Source organism: Eublepharis macularius, chromosome 17 (genome assembly GCF_028583425.1).
Source record: "Eublepharis macularius isolate TG4126 chromosome 17, MPM_Emac_v1.0, whole genome shotgun sequence".
NCBI lineage: Eukaryota > Metazoa > Chordata > Lepidosauria > Squamata > Eublepharidae > Eublepharis > Eublepharis macularius.
In genome coordinates this window covers 22,583,518-22,608,069 of record NC_072806.1, presented here as the reverse complement: position 1 = coordinate 22,608,069, position 24,552 = coordinate 22,583,518, and the positions used below count along the sequence as shown (strand labels likewise).

Sequence of the window (24,552 nt, the reverse complement as noted above, 5' to 3'; positions counted from 1 at the left end):
ACTGCTCAAAAAGGTTTAATAAACTAGAGACTTCCCCCATCCCCAAGTTTGAGAGTCTGCTTAGGGGTGGAGAAAATTAAACTGTTTTATTTTTATTTTTTATCAATTTATGTCATTTATAGTCTGCCTTTCTCACTGAGACTCAAGGTGGTTGACATAGTGTGTGAGATTAGTACAGTCAGTATCTAGGCCATTTCAATAAACGATGCCATAGGGTAAACAAATGCAAGTTTATAAAGACATAACATGAGCAAAAATCCAAAACAGAGTTGAAGAAATGCTGAAAAAGAGCATAAGCAATTCTAGGACTGACATTAGACAACATAGAACTACCCATTAAAGCAACAGATAGTATAGTGGCGCATACTTAAGGCAGCAGATAGGATGTATCTGTTCTGCATTCAGTTCATAGTGGTGAAATCTAGGATCCCTGTCTTGTTAGCGAAGCATCTCATTGAGACCACCTCCCTATAATACAGCCCTCCTATCTGAGTAAAAAAGACCTTTTGAATATTTCAGTTTTGTATAATTTGCAGAAAGTCAGAAGAGTGGGGGCTCTCCTAACCTCCTCAGGCAGGCTGTTCCATAGAATAGGGGCCACCACAAAGAATGTACATGTACAGGCAGCTGTTAATTTCACCCATGTGCAGGGTGGCACCTGTAGGTGACCTTGTTCAGATGAGTGAAGTTGCCATGGAGGAACATAGGGAGAGAGGCGGTCCCATAGGGATGCCGGACCAAGGCCGCGAAGAGCCAGTGTCTTGAACTGAGCACAGTAACTGATAGGTACTCCTCTGAATTGTGTAACAAAAGGGTGATTAATTGATTCGAGAGAGTCTAAGATTTCAGTGAACTTGGTCAATTGGCCTGATGTGCAATTTCATCCTCAGAACACCCTGTGAGGTATGTTAAGCCGAGAGAGAGTAATTGGCCCAAGACTGTCCAGTAAGGTACATGACAGAGTCAGGATTTGAATCAGTGGCTGTCCAGAGTCTGTCAGAGAAAGGTCTTTCCAAGACCAGTCCTGATCTATCCAGTGAAAAGATCTCAGGGAGTAGAACTCGGGAACTCTCTGCAAAGGATTTTTGTGAGTACGGATGAAGTGTGTGTGTTGCTATGAGATCCTTGGAGGGGAGGCAAGGATTTAAGAGAGCCAGCGTGGTGTGGTGGTTCGCTTGTTGGACTTGGATTTGGGGGGCCCAGGTTTGAATTCCAGCTCTGCCATGAAAGCTTGTTGGGTCACTTTGGGCCAGTCACTTTCTCTCGACCTGAGCCACTTGACAGGGCAGCTGTGAGGATAAAATGGAGGAAGGGGAGTATGATGTAAACTGTTTTGGGCCCCGATTGGGGAGAAATGTAGGGTATAATCATCTAAATAAGTGCATTTTTAAATGCAAAAAAGAAAGAATTAAAAGCCTTCTGTCTCTCTCAGCTTCATTTGCAATATGCTTTTCCAGTGCGTCTTAGAATTCATTAACACAGAATTGTCCACACTGTGTTCAAAGTAAAGTGAAGCTCAGGGAAACTCTGCCTTAAATAACTTACTTATTGAGACTGGGTAGTTCAGTCATTGGGGGTAAATGGGTAACCAGGTGGACTTTAGTATGATTGCCTCTCACCTTCTTGACCACTTGTCTTTTTGGCAGTTTGCTGGCAGGTGGAATGGAGCAGCCATGAATGGTGATACCCTTTGCCAAGAGCCTCCCTCCCAGCTTCCAGACTGGAGGGAATTCTGTGAGCTTCATGCCCAGGCTGCCGCGGTGGACTTTGCCCAGAAGTTCTGCCAGTTCCTGAAGGAGAACCCCCACTACGACACCCCTGGGGCTGAGACCTCTTTCTCTCATCATTTTGCTGCTAATTTCTTGGACATCTTCAGTCTGGAGGTCAACAGGGTGTTTGTATCCAATTCTCCCACCAAATACAACATTGTACCATTTGTGGGACTTCAGAACTGCCACATGCCCTACGGCCGGGATATCTTGCCGAGGAAAGAGCAGACCTCTACAGAATCTCTGGACAGCATGGACAACCCAGTGCCCTCCAGCAGGTATCTAAGCCAGTCACAGCAAGTTCAGATGCGAAAGGTCTCCTCCTATGGCCAGTCCCGGAGCTCGGAGGATGTCTCTGTCCATACTACCTCCAAGCCAAAATTCAAGAAGGGCTTCTCCTTGAGGAACATGAGTTTGTGCGTGGTGGATGGAATGAAGGAGATGTGGCATAGAAGGTCTTCTCCAGAGCCAGGCACGGAAGCTACTCAAGGCAGGCGGTCTGACAGGGAACACTGTTCCTCTGGGAACAAGGAACACAGTGATTCCAGGGAGAAATGGACTCACAAGCTGCGGCTTACTAAAGGACAGCCTTCCAAGGTGGAGCTGGTGGACATTCAAAGAGAGGGAACCCTCCGCTACATGGTAGCCGACGACACAAATTGTGTGGGCAGCTCTCAGTGGCAGAAGTGTCGCCTGTTGCTGAGGAAAGCTGTGAAGATGGAGGGGGAAAGGTTCCTTCTGGAGTTTTATGTTCCTCCTAAGGTAAATATCTTCCCCGTTAAAACCTTCCTACTGTGCGCATTTCTTGATACTTCTTCCTATAACAGGCACACTTTAATTTGTAGCTGTCAACCCCCCAGCAAGGCAGCCCACAGGGAACCGAATGTTCTTTAGTATAAAGTATCCTGCTCTGTCAGAAACTCCTCTGGAGTTTTAGGCTTCCTTTCAGCTTGCCATAAGGGTGATGGGTGATATTAGAGGCAACTTCCCCAGTTGGTTTGCTGGAGCATGTCTCCTCCAGATGTCAGCTCAGTCAAAAAATAGCGCAGGATGGATCTGAGCAGTCGTGAGTCTTATTAGGTTCTTGAGGGTTCTTTTTTTCTTGAGCTCTGTGGGCGGCCCACAGGCTGATCCTGGATTGTTGCTGAATATGCCACTAAGCGGGAAATGGTTATCCAACAGACTACATCTATGTTTGATTGATCAGCGTTTATTTGTTGATTTTAGAATTTACTGCCTTTTCTGTGTTCCCCGCTCTGGTGGAACAGTCCCACTGACCTGTGAGCGCTGCCCTTTCTTGTTCTCTGGGGTGTCCTCAGCTAAGAAGGACACTCTTTGAAGTGGGGGTTCAGGCTTTGATACAGTCCCATTTACAGATAAAAAGCACTTCTCCACACCCCCAAAACTGAGAGCTAGTGTTGTGTCATAGGGAGAATGTTGGACTGAGGAGGCCGACGCTTCAATCCTTGGTTGGCCCTGGTTGGGTCACCCTTTCCCCACTTCAGAAATTAGGCGGTGTCAGACCTGGCCCAACATGCCTTAGGCCGGCCAGCCTAGGAGCACGTGTCTTGAGCCCGCAAAGGAGGGAAAGAGCAGCGCCTGGCAACAACGACAGAGTTGACGGCTTTCCGCTCTTCCTCCTTTGCAGGAAGCAGGACACGGGAAGGCAAGCCAGGTCAGCCACCATGAAGCTGAAGGGAGGGATTAGAGCCCAGCATGGTACAGCCAAGGCTGTCTGCTCTCCCTGTTTCTTTCTTTCTCAGGGGAGAAATGGGGGAGGGCAAGGAAGGCAACATGAGCCACAGTACCTGGGCCGTGAGCACAACTCTGGCCTGCCGTTTCCCACTGGCATGCCTATTTTGGTACCCGTGGAGCCACCTCAATCCTCTAGCAACCAAACAATTGCTTCGGCCTGCCCAGTAGGCAAGCCATCTCTGGGCAGCGATGTAGCCTGGAGAGTTTTCCTGGTCAAGGCATTTTGCCGAAAGGACATTCTTTCGTTCTATGTGCCTGTTGCTTCTATAAGTGACCAGGCCTTCTGTAGTGATGTTAATAAACAGGAAGATGCAACAAAGGGTGAGGGAACGGTACTGTTGGTGCAGAATGCTGCAGGTTAGTTATTATTAGAAGTTAGAAAGAGTATGAATATTGCTTCCGTTCTGCAGTTACTCCATTGGCTACCTATCAGTAACCAGGCTGAATTCAAGGTATTGGCTATCACATACAAAGTTTTTCACAGCCTTGGTCCATCATATCTACGAGGTTGCCTCTCTCCCTGTGTTCCACCATGACAACTTCACTCATCTGAACAAGGCCTTCTGCAGGTGCCACCTTGCACATGGGCAAAATCAACATCTGCCTGTACATGTGCGTTCTCTGTGGCCGCTTCCACTTTATGAAACCTGTAGAGGTCAGGGAAGTTTCCATTCTTCTGGTTTTCTGAAACTACACAAAACTTAATTACTCAAGAGAACTTTTACTCAGATAGGAGGGCTGAACTTTAAGGAAGTGTTTTCTAAAAGATGTAATGATAAAGGGTTAGGAACCATAGACTTTCCTACTATATACTGTCTGTTGCTGTAAGTAGGATCCTACTGAGAAGTTTCCATGTTGTTTAATATGTCTTAGAATTGCTTATGCTCTGTTATAGCATTTCTGCTGGTTTTGAATCATTACAAATTTGCATGTATACCCCATCACATTGTTGAATGTATTGACTCACACTGCCTTGAGTCTCAGGGCCAAACTACAAGTGACGAATGACACTTGAACGGCAAGTGGATCAAGTGGAGGGCAAGTGGAGGGCAAGCGAACAAGGCGGAATACACTTGCCGTTCAAGTGTCATTCGTCACATGTAGATTGGCCCTCAGACAGGGAGAAAGGTGGACTATAAATAATATACATAAAATAATAAATAATAAATACTGAACCATTGGTCCTGGTTCACAATGTCGCTCTAGCAGCAAAGGGTCTTTCTTTTCCCAAGATCCTTTTAACTGGAGACACCAGACATTGAACCCACAGCTTTCTGCACACAAAAATTGTGTTTTGCCACTGAATTGCAACCCTCAGCTATGCAAAACCCAGACTTCTTAAACTTTTCTGGATTTCCCTCCTTTGTTTTATCCTTCGGTTTGTTTTAAAAGCTTCTGTATCAAAGCTAAGCAGTTCCCATTACCCAGCCTGTTTTAAAAAAAGATCCTTTCCTGTCATTTTTTCTGCATCTTTGTGTTTCTCCCCTTAATCAATTGTGTCTCTGGAAAGTTTGGGAAGTGATTGATTGTGAAGCCCAAGGCGCTTATTAATGCCTCTGTCCCTTGGCAAGTGGTTTGTAAACTGTATCCTCTCCCACCATTGTTATTACCAGAATGGCTGAAAGCCCCCCGCCTTGATGTCTATAATGTGGCTTGGGAAAGGGGTACACCATGCATTCTTACAATGCATACCTTTGGACTCACCTCATAGGCAAGAAAATTCTCTTTACAGTCTGCCTGTGGATGTCTGCCATTGGGCGTATCAATAAATTTGGTCAATTCACTAGTGAAATGTCACTATATGTAACAGTAAGATGGCTCGTCCCTTGTTGCTGTCAGAAAGACAGTGAAATGTAGAGACCCAGAAATGTCACTATATGTAACAGTAAGATGGCTGGTCCCTTGTTGCTGTCAGAAAGACAGTGAAATGTAGAGACCCACGGACCATGTGGATGGTCTCTGCTTTCTTGGAGGATTCCCTAGCTGTGCAGAAAAACTATGACTTTGCAAATTAATGGAAAGGAGAGTAAAATCCACCCCAAAAATCAGCCTAGGAACAACTTGGTATGCTCTGGGAGCATGGGACATTAACAGTAGTTGAAAGTTAAAGGGGGGAGGCTATCTGTGTTGGTGGGGAGTTAGCCTCACTCGTTTCTGAGAGTTAATACAAGACTCGGAGGGGAGATTTTGAGGGATGGGTTAAGATTAACAAATCATTTCTGAGCTAGTTGTGTATCCCTAGCTGGCTATCCAACAGTGGTTTTAAAGCACTGACATTTTGTTCAGAACGAATGAGAAAAAGGCACTTGAATCTTCGGTGGTCCCTGATCACAAACTAGCAGCCGGTTGTCTTGTTAAAATAAATGGGACCTGCATAAATATCCTATTTTTGTATTAGTCGTCTGAGCAGGATAGCTTTCTGGAGGATTGGGCTTCATTTCTGCAGCCCTTTCCAGTCAGATGTTTATCTTCTTTCTACCTTTCTGCTAACTTTCCCTGGCTCGTTGAGAAAGCAAAAGTTAAAATGTCTGGGTTTTTTTAAAGTCATTTTTTGTTTATCTGAATAATAAAGACTTTTTTAGAGAAGGGGAAGAAATGAATGTTGTTGCTGAAACTAGACTCTAACTGTGCAAGGAACTAGAGGGTGAAGGTGGGGAGTGAATACATTTCATTTCCATATCTCCCCCTGGAGTGCTGTGCTTTTAATTAAAAGATCTCGAAGTTAGCAGAGACCACGAGGGAAATCATCTATCCCTCTTTAATAATGGCAAAGGCTGGTGAGAAGCTCATTTTCTTGCGCACTGCCTCAGCCAGTCCATGAGAAAAATCTTATCCCCCTTGAGTCACTGTTTCCTTTCTTTATCTCTTTGACCCTCAGGCTTCCAAAGCAAAGGTCAGCATCCCTCTCTCCGCCATTATTGAGGTGCGGACAACTATGCCTTTGGAGATGCCAGACAAAGACAATACTTTCGTGCTGAAGGTAAGGTGGCTTGGCGGACACAAGAACATAAGGGTAGACTTGCTGGATCAATCCAGTGGCTCCATCCGTCGTGGTATATTGTCCTATTTTGTGTTATGCTACCAGCCATTGTTCACCAGTGGGTTTTCCTGTGTGGAGAAGACAATCCAGTCACAAACCATTGTTGTAGTGTGGTGATAGTGCAATATCCAACCTTGTGTGGATGCAGCCTGTGTGAGGTAGTGGTTACAGTGTCATACCAAGATCTGGGAAACCCAGGTTCGAATCCCTTCTCTGCCATAGAAGCTTGATGGGTGACTCCGGGTCAGTCACGGTCTCTCAGTAGAGTTGCCAACTCTGCTTGGAAAATTCCTGGTGCTTGGGAAAGGTGGATTTTGGGGCATGGGAAAGAACTCATTGGGGATATGTCATTGGTCTAGGACTTCATTTCTCCTAGACTCTGTGATACACAGAAAAGTCCACATTCTGAATCTGTAATTTCCTCCAGGGGAATTTATCTTTGCAGTCTGGAAATCAGTTGTAATTCTGGGAGAACACTAGGACTGTTTTCACACGCCGGAAAATCACGCTCAGCAAGACAGCGTCTTTATAGCATGATTTCCTGTCATGATACCGTTTAATGGCACGATGACATCAGAAATCGCACCATTAAACAGAATCATGACGGGAAATCGCACTATGAAGATGCCATCATGTTGTGAGTTTTGTGTGATTTTCCGGAGGCTTACAGGCATGTGAAAATGGCCCAGGTCCCACCATGAAGTTGGCAATACTATCTTTCAGCCTAACCTGCCTCACAGGTTGGTGGTTGTGAAAAAAAAATGAAGGAAGGAAGACTAATGTTATAAGCCGCTTTGGGTGCCAGTTGGGAAGGGAAAAAATGGTATCAATAAATAAATTTCATATAGCTAGAGTTGCCAGGTTTTCAGTTTTCACCTGGATAGGCCAGTATTTTCTTGGACTGTTCGTGAGGAAATAAAATAAAAATACCGGAAACGCTCCACCTCCCTGCCTCCTCCCCCCGTGCTTCTAGCAGTCAGCCTCAGCAGCTGCTGCTGACGAAAGCAACCATGGTTGTGCGGGCCTTCAAGGAGATGGGGGGGCTCATACTCTGCCTCCTCTCCCCTCCTCCTGTGCAAAGCGTGGGAACACTCCCGTGGGTGGCGCAATGACATCACTTCCAGAAGTGATATCATTGCACCAGGGCAGGAGCACACATGTGCAAAGATCTTTCCTCAGGTGAGTAGGGGGTGAAGTGGGGAGGAGAAAGTCCAGTATTTTTTACTGGGATTACCTTTTCGTTCTCCTTGCATGTGCACGGTCCCAGCAAGCACAATAACATCACTTCCAGAAGTGACATCATCGCGCCCCTGGGGAGTGCCCTGACCGTGCACTGGCCTGGGAGTAGGGTTGCCAGCTCCAAGTTGGGAAATTCCTGGAGATCTGGGGGGTGACACGTGGAGAAACCTGGAGAAAGGGAGGTTTGGGGAAGGAAAGGACCTTGGCATGGCATAATTCCATAGAGTCCACCCCCCAAAGTAGCCATTTTCTCCAGGTGAACTGATCTCTGTGGCCTGGAGACCAGTTGTAATTCCGGGAGATCTCCAGCCACTACCTGGAGGCTGGCAACCCTACCTGGGAGGTTTTTTGCAGAGGCTGGTATCTCCCACCTCCATCAGGGAACTGGCAACCCCAGACACTATAAATACATACCTTGCCAGTGCAAGTTCTGTTCTGTACCCATCTCACCCCTTTCGTTCTCAAATCTCAGCAGCCTGTTGTGTCCCAGATATAATGAAATACAATTTCAAAGCTTTGTATGATCCTGCCTGTCAGGTTTGTCCATTAATGATCTTTACTTTTGACCTTGATAAAACTGCCCCCCGCCTGCCCTGTGCAATTAAAACTGCAGTAAGCGTCTGGCTCCTTTTCAAAGAGCCAACTCTGGGTTGAAATGATGCCCGTGGCAGGCAGGGTTGCCATGGTGACCAGCCTAGCTGCTGAATGAACCATTCCTTGACAAATCAAACTTGTCCAAACTTCCCTCCAAGCTCCCCATCAATGAGAAGAAAGAAAACCTTGACGTTTTGCTTTGTGTTTGGAAATTAAGGGGGGGGGAGATCTTGTTTGTTTCTTTCTGTTTTTGTAGGCTCCACCACCCCCTCACCTCCTTTCTGAATGTGTAGAGAGCTGTTGTGTTGTGGAAAGGAGGAAGCAGCATTTTGTGGAAAGATGAAATAGTGTTTCTGCTGACCAAAACATGCCAGTCTTCCCTCTCACCTTTCTGATTGTCAGCAAATTGGCTTTCAGCTCTTGCAAAAATTCAACTGAGGTTAAATTCAGCACTGGCCACAAGAACTGCATTACATCACTTAACAAGAGCCGGACTCGATCAGACCCAAGGGTCAACAAACACAGCAGCGTGTTTTCCACGGTGGCCAGCCAGATACTTCTTGGAAGCCCAAAAGCCACACATGAAGGCTAGAGCATGTTACCTTCTAGCAACTGACAGAGACATACTGCTTCTGAACATGAAAGTTCTGTTCTGCATTATACTAGCTACTAGCCCTTGATGAACCTCTTTTATTAATTCATCTGATCACCATTTAAAGCCATCTAAATTGGTCATCGTCACATTTTGAGGTAGTGTGTTGCATAAGTAAATTACATCTTGTGCAAACAAGTATTCCTCCACCCATACTACTTGTGCAAAGAAATATTTCCTCCATCCTGTCCTGTCCACCCCTCCCCTCTCCAAACTGAAAAGTCCCAAACTCAAGATATGATAAGTAACACATGGAGTTTGCTGCAAAGGTTTACAAACAAAAGATTAGATGATTTTTTTAAAAAAAAAACTATAATGACTAAATAGAACCTCTATGTGCAAAGGCAGTCTAGCTCTGACAAACAAAGGGAAATCTGTTGCCTTCATGCCCTACTTGTGGGGTTTGTTTAGAGAAACAAAATGATGGATTTGATAGACTTTGGTCTGCCCCAACAGAGTTCTTCTTACATTCTTAGTGGGAGAGTGATTTTATCTGTACTCCAGCCATGCCCCTTCCTGGTATTCCTCTGTGGGCCAAGGTACAAGTGACGAATGACACTTGAGCGGCAAGTGAACAGATTCACGTGTATTCCTCCCTGTTCACTTGTGCTCCACTTGCGCTCCACCTGATCAAGTAGAGCGCAAGTGAACAGGGAGGAATACACGTGAGTCTGTTCACTTGCCGCTCAAGTGTCATTCGTCACTTGTAGCTTGGCCCTCAATCATTTACTTTTTGGGGGGAGGGAGTTGACAGAAAGATGCCCCTCAAACCCCGCCCCCCCATCCCTCTTCCACCTGTGTAGGGATCTGGTATTGCACCTCCTACGCTGGTTATTTTGGAAGACTGATTCAGTCATGCAAAGCAAGGTGGGCTCGACAGAATGTTATTCCAGCCAGCAAAGTGATCTCTTGACTGAGATAAAGTGGCAGCAGATTATATAACCTGACCAGGGGAGAGGGGAAAACTTTTTTTCTGGTAGCTCACTGAGCTGGATGCATAAATTTTAGTGCTGAGCTGTTTTTTTGTTACTGTCAGGGCTGGCCCGAGATGATTTGGTGCCTGAAGCAGAAAATTCAAATGGCCTCTTTTTCTTTTCTTCCATCCGCATTAACAAGGAGCACAGTCCTTTGGGATTAATCTGCACTTGCGCCATTCATTTTAATGGAGCTTGGGTAGAACAACTTCCCAGTGCCTTCTGGGGTCAAAGCTTTTAAGGGGACGCTTGCCATCTGGGGTATGTATTGATGCTTGAGGTAAAAATATAATAGTATGTTTTAAAATCTCCTGCCTGCTTAATTGGGGCACCCTTTTAGTCTAGTCAGAATGTTTGTACTCGATTAATTGATTCAGCAATAGTGCCCTACTTAGAGATATGAAGGCCCAGGAAAGAAAAACAAGTTTTTGAGAGAGCTGCCCCCCCCCCCCACCACACACACAATTTTTCAAATGGAACACTGGACATTTGTGAAAGCGCTGGGGAAAAACTCAAATGAAATATTTTCTCTTTTGGAAGAAGTAAAATGCTTTTGAAGGAAGGTTTTATTCTGAATGTGTGGTATGAATATTTTTACTCAAGACGATCTCCAGTATGCAAGAATAATTCCTATGTACATTGTAGAGTTAACAACATCTTTTAAGCATATATTTGTTTAAATGTGACTTATTTTGTCCACAATTAATATGTGTATGTTAACGATATGCTATTGGAGAGTCCACTGTTTCCAGCATTACAGTTTATATCCAAATGTGTGGCTAGTTCTGCTGTGATTGCATGTGAGACCATTTCTGTCTGAATCATACACATTATTTTGTTTACTACAAACGTTTTTATTTTCAACTTCTATTTTTTCTGCCTCTCAGCTGGACAAAACTAAAGGTCCAGCTATGCAATGTTGCTTGAAGAAAATGCAAGCATTTATCCTTTTGAGTTTTAGGGAAAAATATGCTTAGTGCAATTTTAGATGCTAACAAATTTATAAATTATACTGCTAAATTATAAATTATGATGCTAAAGAAGTAAAATAAGTTTATTTCCCCCGAAATTTCTAGTTTTTCCTTGCAGAGAAAAATACTACCCCTTCAATATATCTGGAAATTTTATCTCTCTCCCATACATACTTTCCAGGATACAACCTTAGTGTTCAAACAAGGTTCTAGGGCTCCATCCCTGTTCCAATTCAGCATCTGTGAGTTTTGGATTTTGGGAATTGGGGCAGGAGAATAGAAGTGTGTTTGAATGGCTTTCTTCTCTTCTTTCTCACCTAGGTAGAGAACGGTGCTGAGTACATCTTGGAAACAATTGACTCATTACAGAAGCATTCGTGGGTGGCGGATATACAGGACTGTATAGATCCCGGGTAAGCCAGCCAGCCAAGGGACTCAAGATCAGACATGCTGAACTCCAAAACAATGGGGACTCGGCAGCTTACGAAACTGTAACAGTACAATAAACAACATATGAGTCTGGTCATGGAGCCTGTGGGCCGGCTCCATGACCACAGGTGACAAGCCATAAGCTAAGAACCAGGGGTCATTTCGTAGAAAAAGAGCTGGAGGAACTCATTAGCATAACTCATTAGCATATGCCACACCTCTTGCCATCACCGGAAGTGTGTCATTAGTATAACTGATTTGTATATGCCACACACCCCTGACATCACCTATTCTGGCTGTTTTGGACTCAATCCTGGCCATTCAGGGCCAAAATTGGGCCCAAAAGGGGCTGAAAATAGCTGAAAAGGGGCCCAAAATGGTCAGGGTTGGGCCGCTGCTGAGCGGGAGAGTGAGCTACCACCCATCAGAGGCCCGATCCAGGCCGTTTTGGCCCCAATCCAGGCCAAAACAGGCCCCAAATGGCCGAGTCAGGTGGGCGGGGCTACCTGACGTGACCTCTTTGGGGAACTGCAGGAACTGCATTCCTGTGCGTTCCCCCTCGAAATGAGCCCTGCTAAGAACTAAGAGCCCTTGGATTCCTGCCTTTGTTCTTGTGTCTCTAGCCACGCCTAGGCTCAAATACCTGAAAGGATGGGAAGCATAATCTCATCTTAGATTCTACACACCTGGCGGAGATGCACCCGAAATTCCCCTCCCTAATTTCCTCCTCTCCTCTACTGTGTGAATTGTTGTAACTGAGGCTTCTCAAGCTCCCGTTTCTGTACTCTGCATTTTAGCCGTTCACTCAGGCTTGATTTAAACACGATGCTGGCGAGGCAAAAGCATGTTCCCTTGGGACTCTGCCTTGCAGGGTGTGTTATTTAAATCATGCCACGCAACTGCTTTGCATAGGTAGCAGCCCAGTTTAAATGAGACACTGTGGGAGTGCAAAGTCCCAGGGGGGAGACCTCTGCCAGCATCGTGTTTAAATCAGGCCTCTGAGAGCTAATCTGTATATGCAAGTAAACAATATACAGAATTCCTGGGACTTTAACATGTCTGATTGCAAAGGGTTTTTTTGGAGGGGGGGGTGGCCTTGGGTAAGCCACTCTTCTCAGCCCCACCTGCCCAGCTGCATTGTGGGGATAATAGTAACACTAACTTGTTCACCACTCTGGGTAGGGCATGCATCTGTCTAGAAGAGCAGTATATAAGTGCAGTTATTATTCTCATAGGCCCTCTGCTATAAAACAAACAAACGGGTCATCTGGCAAGTGGCCAGAAGGGTGAAAATAATGATTGTGCCCACAGAGAGCTGACCAGCTGGCAACTCTGGCTGGCACCCACACAAAGTACTTATTTTAAAATATTTATGCCCAGCCTTTCCACAGTTTGTAGACCGCTCATGTCTCCTAACAAAATAAATTAATACAGTAAGCCAGAATTAAAATACAGTTTTTTAAAAAAAATCTCTTCAAAATAGTCAAATACAACAGTCTCATTAAGAAACCACCAGAGCCGTGAGGTATAAAAAGATCAGCCAGTATTAGTACTCTAAGCAGCTAGCTGGGTTTCTTGTGCAGTGGAGGCAATCTGACGGCCTCTTTAATTGATCAGTTTCCAAAATCTCTAAAAGCTGAGGCTTAGCTTTTTTTTTTCTGCGTAAAATATACTTTTAGGGGTTGAAAAGCTTTACTTTAAGCATGCTGAAAGAAACTGCTCAGTGCCGCCCTGCTAGGCCTGCTGCCCTCACTAAGCCTCTGAGCATTGGTTAGAACATTGACTTAGACTTCAAAGGCCTAGTTTCAAATAATAAATCTCTATTAAATAAAGTATTCTAGGGTGATCTTGGGCCAGTCATCCTCTCTCAGCTTATCATGCAACCTCAAGATGATGATGATAAAAATTGGAGTGTTGGGGGAATCCCTAAAAATGTTAATTGACAGTCTTGAAAAATGCATCTATTCCAAACTGAAAGGGGAGGTTGGTTTAATGTTTTATGATTAATTTCACGATCATCACCCATTTTGTACCTCTGTCCGGCTTGTGCCCCTGTCGTTAACTGTGGTTGCACTACTGAGTAACTCTCCTATGCATAAAGAGGATGTTGCACTTCTGCCTCCCCCAGCACATCTGAAGAGGACCATTAATGCATTATCTCACACCTGCTATTTTCTGCTTTTCAGTGACAGCGGTGATGACATCGAACTTGCTTCCTGCACCCAGGGGGCCTGCCTACCAGGCAGAGTGTCATCTTGTAGCTGTGAATTTCTGGCTGATGGTAAGGACGGCCTCAAGTTATTGAGAGGCATGTCAGTTTCTCAAGACCAGGGCTTTTTTTCAGCTGGAACGCAGTGGGACGGAGTTCCTGTACCTCTTGAAAATGGTCACATGGCTGGTGGCCCCGCCCCCTGATCTTCAGACAGAGGGGAGTTTAGATTGTCCTCACCGCAGTGCGGAGGGCAATCTCAACTCCCCTCTGTCTGGAGATCAGGGGGCGGGGCCACCAGCCATGTGACCATTTTCTCCGAGGGCAACCCACTGAGTTCCACCACCTCTTTTCCCAGAAAAAAAGCCCTGCTCAAGACTATCGTCGCTTTGGGGTGTTGTGCCTTTTCCAGCAGAGACAGAGCTTTGCCACTGTACAGGTCTGCCAAGTAACCTTCAAAAGACTCCACTGTTCGTTAGTAAGAGCTTTATTGAAAAGTTGCTAGTTCATGATCTTACTGGGTTCATTGTCAGGAATGAGGCACATCCAAATATCAAGAACATATATCGTTTGCAGGGTAACACTCCTCCCCTTCCTAGAGGCTGGCTAATTCTGCTGGGAACTGTCAGACAGGGGAGGGCACAGGGTTCAAGGTTATGTGGGCTCTTTTCCCAGCGGCTAGGAGCAAGAAGAATTCACATCCTGGGAGAGTAAAGAAACACAGCTGCAACAGACAGTCGTAACATCATAACCTCCAGCCCCACCCACCCACCCCCCAGGTATAGATATGGCAGATGCAGCCAGCATCTTGACAGCCATAGCAAAAGAGAGGGTTGTGTGTGTGGAGGCGGGGGGGAAGGTATTAAGAGTAATTTTAAAAAAATAAAACTCTGAGAATTTAGGATTTGCAATGTGCATAACATGTGCTGTGTTATGGACGTTTTGTCAGTCCTCGGCAACTAAATCCCCAGGTTCTCCACAGCAATCACACAGGTGATTTGGTTGAAGTAACTTTTATTAGAGGTCTGTCAGGTTCAAAGTGCTCAGACAGTGGAATTAGCAACCACCAAGGAAACCGGAGGGACAAAAATAAATGAGCAAACAATGAAGCAAACTTATCAAAAGTACAAATATAATGAATAAATAAATAAAGATACCAGTGAAAACCAAAAATAATGCGTATATACAATAATCCAATATGATCTATATGTCAACACCACAAGGTGCACGCAGGCACCCAATAGATACAATGTAAGGGTTCACACAGGCACTTCACTGCATATGATACACGTGCGACATGCAACACTCAACCAACAATGAGTCCGAACCAGCCGCAGCGTCCAGGTAATTCAAAAGTTAAAAGTGCTTGAATGAAGATATGAGGCTATGCTGCAAGAAGAAATCCGACGTTCTGTCAGCCACGCCTACGGGATTGGCCAGCATACGTAAATTACACCCGTTTCGTGAACAAGTCACTTCTTCATAGGCACGTTATTCTCATATTACCAATATGCATCCTCCTTTTCCCAGTCACACACTCTGCCTCAATGACGGCAACCACAGAGGTCCTGACGCTGTGCGTTATTCTCATATTGGTAATATGAGAATAATGTGCCTATGAAGAAGTGACTTGTTCACGAAACGGGTGTAATTTACGTATGCTGGCCAATCCCGTAGGCGTGGCTGACAGAACGTCGGATTTCTTCTTGCAGCATAGCCTCATATCTTCATTCAAGCACTTTTAACTTTTGAATTACCTGGACGCTGCGGCTGGTTCGGACTCATTGTTGGTTGAGTGTTGCATGTCGCACGTGTATCATATGCAGTGAAGTGCCTGTGTGCACCCTTACATTGTATCTATTGGGTGCCTGCGTGCACCTTGTGGTGTTGACATATAGATCATATTGGATTATTGTATATACGCATTATTTTTGGTTTTCACTGGTATCTTTATTTATTTATTCATTATATTTGTACTTTTGATAAGTTTGCTTCATTGTTTGCTCATTTATTTTTGTCCCTCCGGTTTCCTTGGTGGTTGCTAGTGCTTGCACCGGAGTACGCCCCCCCCCTTTTCTTCCCAGACAGTGGAATTGGCAGAAGTGACGTATTGAGGGAAATCATGGTTAGTTATAGGTTAATGGCCCACCCCCAGGTTAGTAGCCCGTTGAAATTCTGGCGTGAACGCCAGAGGCAAAAAGTATCAGAGTTTAGACTATGATAGACAGCAATAGCAAGTTGGGTATGAAATCATCCCCATTCTCAGGGAAGATACAATTCTGACTAGCTGCATCTAGCCTCAAGGCTGTTGGCTACAGTAGTGAAAGAGTTTAACTTCAAAGCAGAGAACACACTGAACTTCCAAATAACAGACATTGAAAGGTACTCAGAACTCTCCATAGGGTCAGGGGATTTAATAGGTTGCACATAACATAACACATGGCATGTACTGCAGGCCGGTATACACGACACCTTTGCAAAAGGGTCCCCTGCCGGGTGAAGCTGATTTTAAATCAAAGTGAAATTTAAAATCGCAGGGGGAGCTGATATGCATCACTACCTTGTCGCATTTAGAGGCAGCTTCCAAAGAAGGGGTCCGTGGCTGTGTCATAGAGAATGTGTTTTGCATGCAGAAAGTCACAAGTTCAATCCCTGGCATCTCCTCTTAAAAGGCTGTTGTAGTAGGTGATAAGAAAGACCCAAGAGAGCTGCTGCCATACTGACTTAGGTGTACCAGAGATCTGAGTAAGGCAAGAGTCATGAAATTAGATCCCATAAACCCACATTAGGTTTGCTTTTTTGGAATCCATAAACATACTTACATATGGCAGTATCATGCACTGTTTTGCAACTGGGGATTTTGGAAGCACTTTGTGATGTAACATTGTGGGGTATGTGTGTTTTAAGTTTTTTTTTTCTTAAAAAATCCACTGAGCTAGTGCAGGCCCTTGATACGACAGCTTCAGACACTAGTCCTGTGAATTCTTACCTGGGAATAAATCTCGTTGAATTCAGCAGGATCCTTCCCACAGACATACGTAGGAATTTGCTGCACATTCCCAGAACTTTCCAGAAGGAGAGGGTTAAAGTTGCTGGGCACGGTGGCATTTTTGCCACGAGGTGATGTAGCAGTTAATGTCAAAATGGGATCTGGGAGTCCCAGATTCTAACCCCTATTCTTCCATGGGTGATCTTGGGCCAGTCACACACTCTTAGCCCTTACCTACCTCACAGGGTTGTTGTGAGGATAAAATGCAGGTGATGTCAGTCATTTTGGGCCCCTGCTGGGGAAAAAGAGTATACACTAAGTAAATAAATGCTGGTTCTGTTGGATAGAGCCATCATTTTCTACAATCATATATACAGCCTTTAACTTGGCTTACAGGATTGTTGGGAGCATAAAATAAAGGAAACCATGTATGTTGCTTTGTGGTCTTTGGGAAAAGAGTGGGTGAGCCCTTTTTCCCATGGGGCAATCACAGTGTGTGTGCTGCTTTGAAGAAAAAAGTAGAGTCCGTTGTGAGTTTTAATAGTGGGATTCTTTCCAGATGTGCCCCGATTTCAGGACGCATGCGCTGGGTCTGCTGTTCCAGACACCATGCCAAATGCCGCCACAGTCATCACAGCGCCACACAGTAGGATCAGGGACTCCTTGGGAGAACACCGAACCCACGTGCCATTGGAGAACTTCTTACAGACACTGGAGTCCCCGGCTGTTGGCAACCATTTGGCAGGTATTTTACTTTCTTGGAGAAACTACTTTGGAGGACCTGGCTAGAATTTATCTTTGCGGCTGTGGGAGGATTGAATTGAAAAGGAGCTCAACGTGCGGCTGTGGGAGGATTGAATTGAAAAGGAGCTCTGCCACCCTCTCTCCTTACATAAACTGCGTAGTTGGTCACTTCTCTTTGCCCTTCTGTACCACATTTTGATCAGGGTGTGGTAAATGGCTTGACTGCCGTTTTTTCTTGTAAGGGAAAAAAGAGGGTTTTCAGTATGCAAGAAATCGGGAAATCCCACGCCTATTCTTCAGCTTGTTAAGTTTATGCCATGGCCCTGTGAAGCTCTAATTGGTCTGGGCTCAGGATAGCAGAAGATCTGCATCCCTCTGGATGGACCTGCCTCTAGTAATACCTTCCTCAGAGTCCCTTCTCAGGCTCAAACTATGTATTATATTTTGTAACAAATCAGGCCCCGGTTCCTGCCTCCTCACTCTGTGCTGTTTTCCCAAAATGGGACAAATACCCTTCTCTAAGGCCATTTCTGCTTGGAAGAATGGCAGAGAAGCCCAGAGCCCGTTTCTCCCATATTGCAATCCCCAGTGGAATTGGGTCCCTGCAGACATTTAAAATGCCATTCTCTGCAGCTGCTTTGTAGCAATGAGGAAGGTGAGTTCAGTCCAGGGAACTGTTGCCGGTGATCCCATTCCTGACTTGTGTAGTTTGGCTCTTGGAGACAAATTCATAAAGTCGAGGTCGATCAATGGGTTATTAGCCATGATGGCTCAATGGAACCTCCATGTTCCAAGGTAGTGGACCTCTGAGTATCAATCCATGTGTGTGTGTGAAGGGCTTTATTTTAAAAATGCCTACTTGGCTTCAAAGTTCTTGGGGTAGCGCAAAGCTAATAAATACAACAAAATTGGAATACGGTTTCCAAACTCCCTGCCAAAAAGCACAGCAAAAAAAAAAAAAGGCAACACTGAAAGGGCAAAGTGAAAACAGATTTTAAAATTTATCTGTGCATGTACGATAGCAGAGCAATAAAAAATAAAGTGAGCAGCCTCTCTGTCCCTGCTCGTGAGCTTTCTAGACACATCTGCTTAGACACAGTCGGAAGTAGGATGCTGAGCTAGCTTGATCATGAGTCAGCTACAGCAAGGCTGCTCTTATGCGCTGTGGGAAGCAGATAACAGCGGATAGTGTCTTTCAAGTTATAGACCCACATGTGTGCCATGCTTTACCAATTCTGAGTAATCTGGCACAGGACACGGGTTGCTGTGTTGTGATCTAACTGTTGCTCTGAAGTTATATTGGTTCCCGTGTTTGAACATTGAGGGAAGTTGGGAGAGGAGAGGTAGAAATATTTTTCAATAACTAAATAATGATCCCTGACTACATACGTTCCATCACTAGAAATCGGAGTTGTGACTTTTATCACGGAGGCACATGCAGCGAAATCAATTTCCCAAATCCCGATAATGTTGGATTAAGTGCCGTCAAGTTGCAACTGATTTAGAGTGATCCCCTTCAAGGGGTTTTCAAGGCAAGAGAGGAGCAGAGGTGGTTTGCCATTGCCTGCTTCTGTGCAGCAACCCTGGACTTCTTTGGTGGTCTCTTATACAAGTACCAACCATAGCCAATCCAGCTTTGCTGAAGCTCTGATGAGCTCAGTCTAGTCTGGGCTGTTCAGGCTTTAAAGGCTAGAATGGCCCCTGAGAATGCCTAACTTGACCCTCTCTGCCATTGACATCCTAATTTCTGGCAATCAATATGCCCTCCGCTTCTGGGGTGGATCCAACTATTCTCCAAGGAGCCTCCTCCAGTCTAAGAAGCTTTCCTTCAACTTAAGTGGCTCTTTCTGCAACTCTTCAATTGGAGGACATCCTCAAACTTTGCTCATTGGAGTTGTAGGATCCATCCTTCCAGAATCTCAGCACTGCCTTCTGAGATGAACATTTCTAAATTTATGTTTGTAGACATTCCCTTTAGTCATTACTTTTACAAACCCTCCTCATAGAGTACAATCACAGGGCTGATCTGAGCATTTGTGTTTGATATACCGCATTCACAAGTCACGCTGCTTAGACGGGCAGCATGGATGCGCAGACCCTTTTGCCAGAGTTCTGTCCAGTTGCAGCTCCCTGCTAAGTGTACACTCGGTGGCAAATCTGAGTTTGTCATCATGTGTTGTGTTCAGTTCCGTTCAGGATTTATTGCGTTGGGCCAAAGGCCATTGCAAACAATAAAATAGTAGCAAAAATATAAGCGACGATACAGATAAAATATACAATACATGATGACAGTATTCATCATGTAATGTGTGGAACGGCTCACAGGAACAGGGACCCAGGGTCCAGCAGCAGAGTACCTGTTTTGCATCGAGAAGGTCCCAAGATCAACCTCTGCCATCTTCACTTAAAAGATTTCAGGTAGCAGGAGTGGGAGCCCTGACCTGGATAGCCCAGGTGAGCCTGATCTCGTCATATCTCAGAAGCTAGGCAGGGTTGGCCTTGGTTAGTAATTGGATGAGAGACCTCCAGTAAAGACCTGGGTTGCAGAGGCAGGCAATGGCAAACCACTTCTGTTAGTCTCTTGCCATAAAAACCCCACTAGGGGTCGCCGTAAGTCAGCTATGACTTGAGGGCACTCTCCACCACAGGGCACAGGTGGGGGAAAGACCTTTCTCTGCCCAAAAACCCAGAGAGCCTCAGTAAGGTAGACCATACTGAGCTAGTGGGACCAATGTTCTATCTTTGTCTGCTCTGATGCATGTAAGAACTACCACACGTGGAACAACTGCCATCTTTCCTGTCTGTCTACATGTGTGGTGATGCTGCTGAATTTTAGAATTTCTCTGTCCTGACTGTTTCTTTCCAAACTGGATAGGGGAGGAAAGCGAGCCAGAAGCAGAGATCAACCTCTCAGACTTCCCTTGGTTCCATGGGACCCTGTCACGGGTCAAAGCTGCCCAATTGGTGCTGTTTGGTGGAGTCAGAAGTCATGGGCTGTTTGTCATTCGGCAGAGCGAAACGCGACCGGGCGAATATGTACTGACGTTTAACTTCCAGGGAAAAGCAAAGGTAAGCATTACTTGGTCATATTGTATTGTAGAATGTCAAACTAGGGCCTGGGAGAGACAGGTTAAAATCCCTGGTTTGCGAGAAAGCTCTGTGGTTAACCTCAGGCCAGTCACACTTTCTCTGCCTTGACTAAGCCGCGCTTCGTTCTTCCTCAAGAATTTAAGACGGTAGTCCAGCATAGCTCCATTCTGGAGGCTGAAATTTGTTCTGGAGGCTTCCTGATTCACAGATCATGTCTCTCTTCACTGCTGTTAATCTGCTTTGAGTCCTGAGATCAGGGGTCATTTTGTAGAAAAAGAGTTGGAGGAACTCATTAGCATAACTCATTAGCATATGCCATGCCCCTTGACATTACCGGAAATGTGTCATTAGCATGACTGATTTGCATATGCCACACCCCCTGGCATCACCTATCCTGGCTGTTTTGGACCCAATCCTGGCCATTTAGAGCCAAAATTGGGTCCAAAGTGGCAAAAAGGGGCTGAAAATGGCCCAAAAGGGGCCCAAAATGGTCAGGATTGGTCTGCTGCTGAGCGGGAGAGTGATCCACCACCCATCAGAGGCCCAATCCGGGCCATTTCAGCCCCAATCCAAGGCAAAACGGGCCCAAAATGGCCAAGAGTCAGGTGGGTGGGGCCACCTGACGTGACCTCTTTGGGGAACTACCAGAACTGCGTTCCTGTGCATTCCCCCTCAAAATGAGCCCTGCTTGAGATTCTGAGGAGAAAGGTGGTCATTTAAATACTGGGAATAAATACATACTGTGCTAACTGTATCCTCCTCTTCTGCATGCCCCCCCTAGGGTTCTGTGTTGGGTTGCATTGCCAGTAGCAGCTTTGGGTTGCCTGGCAAATCAGTTGAGTTTGGAGAGGGCTAAAGCTCTTGGTCAGCAGGACTCGCTGAGATCTGGCAGCGGGCCTTGAACAGAGGCATAATCGTAAACAATCGAAAGCTTAGAAGCCACCCCCTAAAACCACTAGCATCACTTAGGCTTGTTAATTGCCTGGTGCCTGGCACAGGAACCTTCTCATTTGCCAGGCAGAGGAAAGCAGCCAAAATGCGTTGGCTTGCCTTCTTTATCCATGGTGCCAGCAGAGGGGAAACGTGGGAAATGCTGTAACGACTCTTGGAGGTGTTAGCAGCATTTGATCCTTTGCCACAGCTTTGGGGTAGTTGGACAGGGGAGCTCTGTTTGTGTGAGTGAGTTGGGGGGGGGGCAAAGTCAATGCTGGCATGTGTGTGCCAGGAACATGACATAATAGAGGATGGACACAGGTTCTGTTTCCTTCATCCATTTCTGTTGGAGCCATCTAGAATTTTGTCTTTAAAAAAAATTAATTAAAAATTAAAAAGAAGAGAAACAAAAATTAGTAAAAGGGCAAAAAATAAAAGTGTGTGTGTGTGTGTATTGTATATATATTGTGAACCATTGTGTATATATATATATATTGTGAACCATTTTCAGTTTTCTCTAAAACACACAGGGATTTTTTTTACTGGGAAAAGAGCTGGTGGAACTCAGTGGGTTGCCAACACAAGGGGCAACTCATGGCGGGAGGTGGTACCCCTGGTACCACATGTGTGTGCGCAAAGTGCACGCATGCCCCCAGGACCACACAATGATGTCACTTTGGGTCAGTTGGAACAAGAGGAGAGTTTTTTAAAGTTTAAATCGCCCTCGGCAAAAATGGTCACATGGCTGGTGGCCCAGCCCCCTGATCTCCAGACAGAGGGGAGTTTAGATTGCCCTCTACGCTGCAGCAGTGTGGAGGGCAATCCAAACTCCCTTCTATCTGGAGATCAGGGGGCGGGGACACAAGCCATGTCACCATTTTCAAGAGGTGCCGGAACTCCATCCCACCGCGTTCCAGCTGAAAAAAAGTGCTGACAACACATACATTATTGCAAACAATATACTTGTAGTCTTACCAATATAGAATTCTGTCTTTTAAAAAGTATTGCTACTAATTTGTTTTATTGTTTAAAATAACCACTGTAAAGAGTTGGTCTGTGTCATAGGGTTGCCAGCTCTGGGTTGGGAAATTCCTGGAGATTTGGGGGTGGAGCCTGGAGAGGGTGGGGTTTGGGAATGGTTGGGATCTCATTGGGATATATATAACACCATGGAGTCCACCCTCCAAACCAGCCATTTTCTCCAGGTGAGCTGATCTTTGTAGTCTGGAGATCCATTGTAATTCCTGGAGGTTGGCAACCCTGCTGTGTCAGTATCTTTTCTCATATTTGCAGTATTTGGTGAAGGTTACCAGGGCTCACCAGTAGAGCAAACAGACAGTTCAAGTTTCAGTTGCTGATATTTCTTCTTTAAAATATTAGGTAGCAATAAACGTGCCTTTCGACACCATGTGGATGGAAAGAACACTTTAATGCAGGTGCAGCCCATATCAGAACATTGACTGTTATTCCCTCTTGCAACACAATAATAACACTCAACTTTTATTACTTAGCCCTTTTCCTTGTGGAGTTATAAGGGAAAACATGTAGGCTACTCCTTTCCCTGGTAACTTCACAAGAAAAAGGACTAGAGGTTTTTTTAAACAAAATGAAAGCTGAGAATTAATACAGTGTAGCACTAGATCATTATAATGTAACTGAGCTGCATTTATCGGTCAATGACCACGTTTTTTTAAAAAGCCCTCTGGTAGTAGAGGAGGCAAATGGCAGCTGTGGGGGTTGAGGCAAGGACAGCATGAGGAAAATGGCTTTATGGATGCTCTACATTCACAGAAGCCACAAGAGCTACACAGAGAATTGTCACCGTCTAGAAGCAGCCATGTTTTGGAAACCCTTTGATCAAGAAGTTGTAGTTTTTTTAGAAGCATGTAATAGGATTAGGCTAGCCAGAATTCACTGTGACACCTGATCAGGGCTATGGCAGCTACCCCAATTACATAGTCAGGACTTCTGGAAACACCCCCAGAAGCTTCTTGAATGGGTTTAATGCTTTGTTCATACTCAAAGTCATTTCCATCCACCTATGAATAATAGGTAACTTTGCAAAAAAAGCAAACAAAAGGAGCAATACAGGCACAGGGCTAGAACTTATTCAATTCCCAAAGTAATATCCAAAGTAGATACTTAAACTAGGAACCTGTTGTTCAGGGAAAGAGATTTGAGAACATGTATTCAGGTTTGTTGAAAAGATAAATGTGAAATGACATCCACAGCCCTAACAAAGGCGTAGAAGTCAGTAGGTAGTTATTACAGCTGCACCTGAACTTGTTCTACAAGGTAACTTCCTGCCAATTTAATCAATGATATCCAAACAAAGAGAGTACGTGGTAAGTAACAACAAAAGCAAGGAGTCTCACGTGTACAGGCTAATAAACCTTTTAACAAAAAGTGTCAGTTTCTTATTTAATGCTACTACATATAACCTAAATAACAATAACAGTGATACCTAATAGTACATTAAAGAGAATATGAGGACTTCCTATCACTGCTAGAATTACAATTTATACATGTACTTAAGTAACCTTCTATCCAAGTATACATAAAGCACTATCGCTAAGGTGCTGTAGTAAACTTACATATTATTGCACATTCTTAAAAAGTGCAAGTGCATAATATAACAGCAACCAAGAAAATATATATCAGTATACATGAACCATTATATACAGAGGTCATAAGCACTATGTATCCAGGTGGCAAGGAAAAGTCCAAAAAGCTCTCTCAGATGGCGGCAAATACAAGTTGCTGTGAAAAGTCTTATATGAAGAGATGTATGTATTCTTTCAGGTCCTCTGACGGATTGTCTAGATCCTTAGATTAATCAAAATGCCATCTTTTTCAAAGAGTACACAGACAAAAATCCGTTTATAACATATTTTTTCAGCAAGCTTGACAGTATCTTCACAGAAGTAACAATCACCGTTCCCACAGTTGGTAGCATAGGAATAAATTCCAGTACATTAAAACAGCCTGAATACAGCATACATATTGCACAACCCAGTCAGTGGGCCTGAGGGGCAGGGCGGCCAACTGTCAGATGGACAACAAAGTCAGGGGGCCTCGCTCACCCCCATTGGCAGGAGGCTGGTTAGGTGATTCGCCCGACTCAATCACCATAAGCCTGGCGGAAAGATAGCAGGTCCCGCTGG

The 24,552-nt window shown here is 44.9% G+C and overlaps 1 protein-coding gene across 1 annotated transcript in view; it reads left to right on the top strand.

Annotated features, from left to right (window-relative positions):
• Positions 1–24,552, top strand: part of SH2B2 (SH2B adaptor protein 2) — a 59,277-nt gene that overhangs the window by 27,011 nt on the left and 7,714 nt on the right. Inside the window, exons 2-7 of the mRNA XM_055001915.1 lie at positions 1,647–2,531; positions 6,403–6,504; positions 11,316–11,407; positions 13,610–13,704; positions 17,181–17,366; positions 20,241–20,434. Coding sequence (XP_054857890.1) covers positions 1,674–2,531; positions 6,403–6,504; positions 11,316–11,407; positions 13,610–13,704; positions 17,181–17,366; positions 20,241–20,434 — 1,527 coding nt within the window. The 5' untranslated portion in view covers positions 1,647–1,673. The remainder of the gene's footprint in view (positions 1–1,646; positions 2,532–6,402; positions 6,505–11,315; positions 11,408–13,609; positions 13,705–17,180; positions 17,367–20,240; positions 20,435–24,552) is intronic.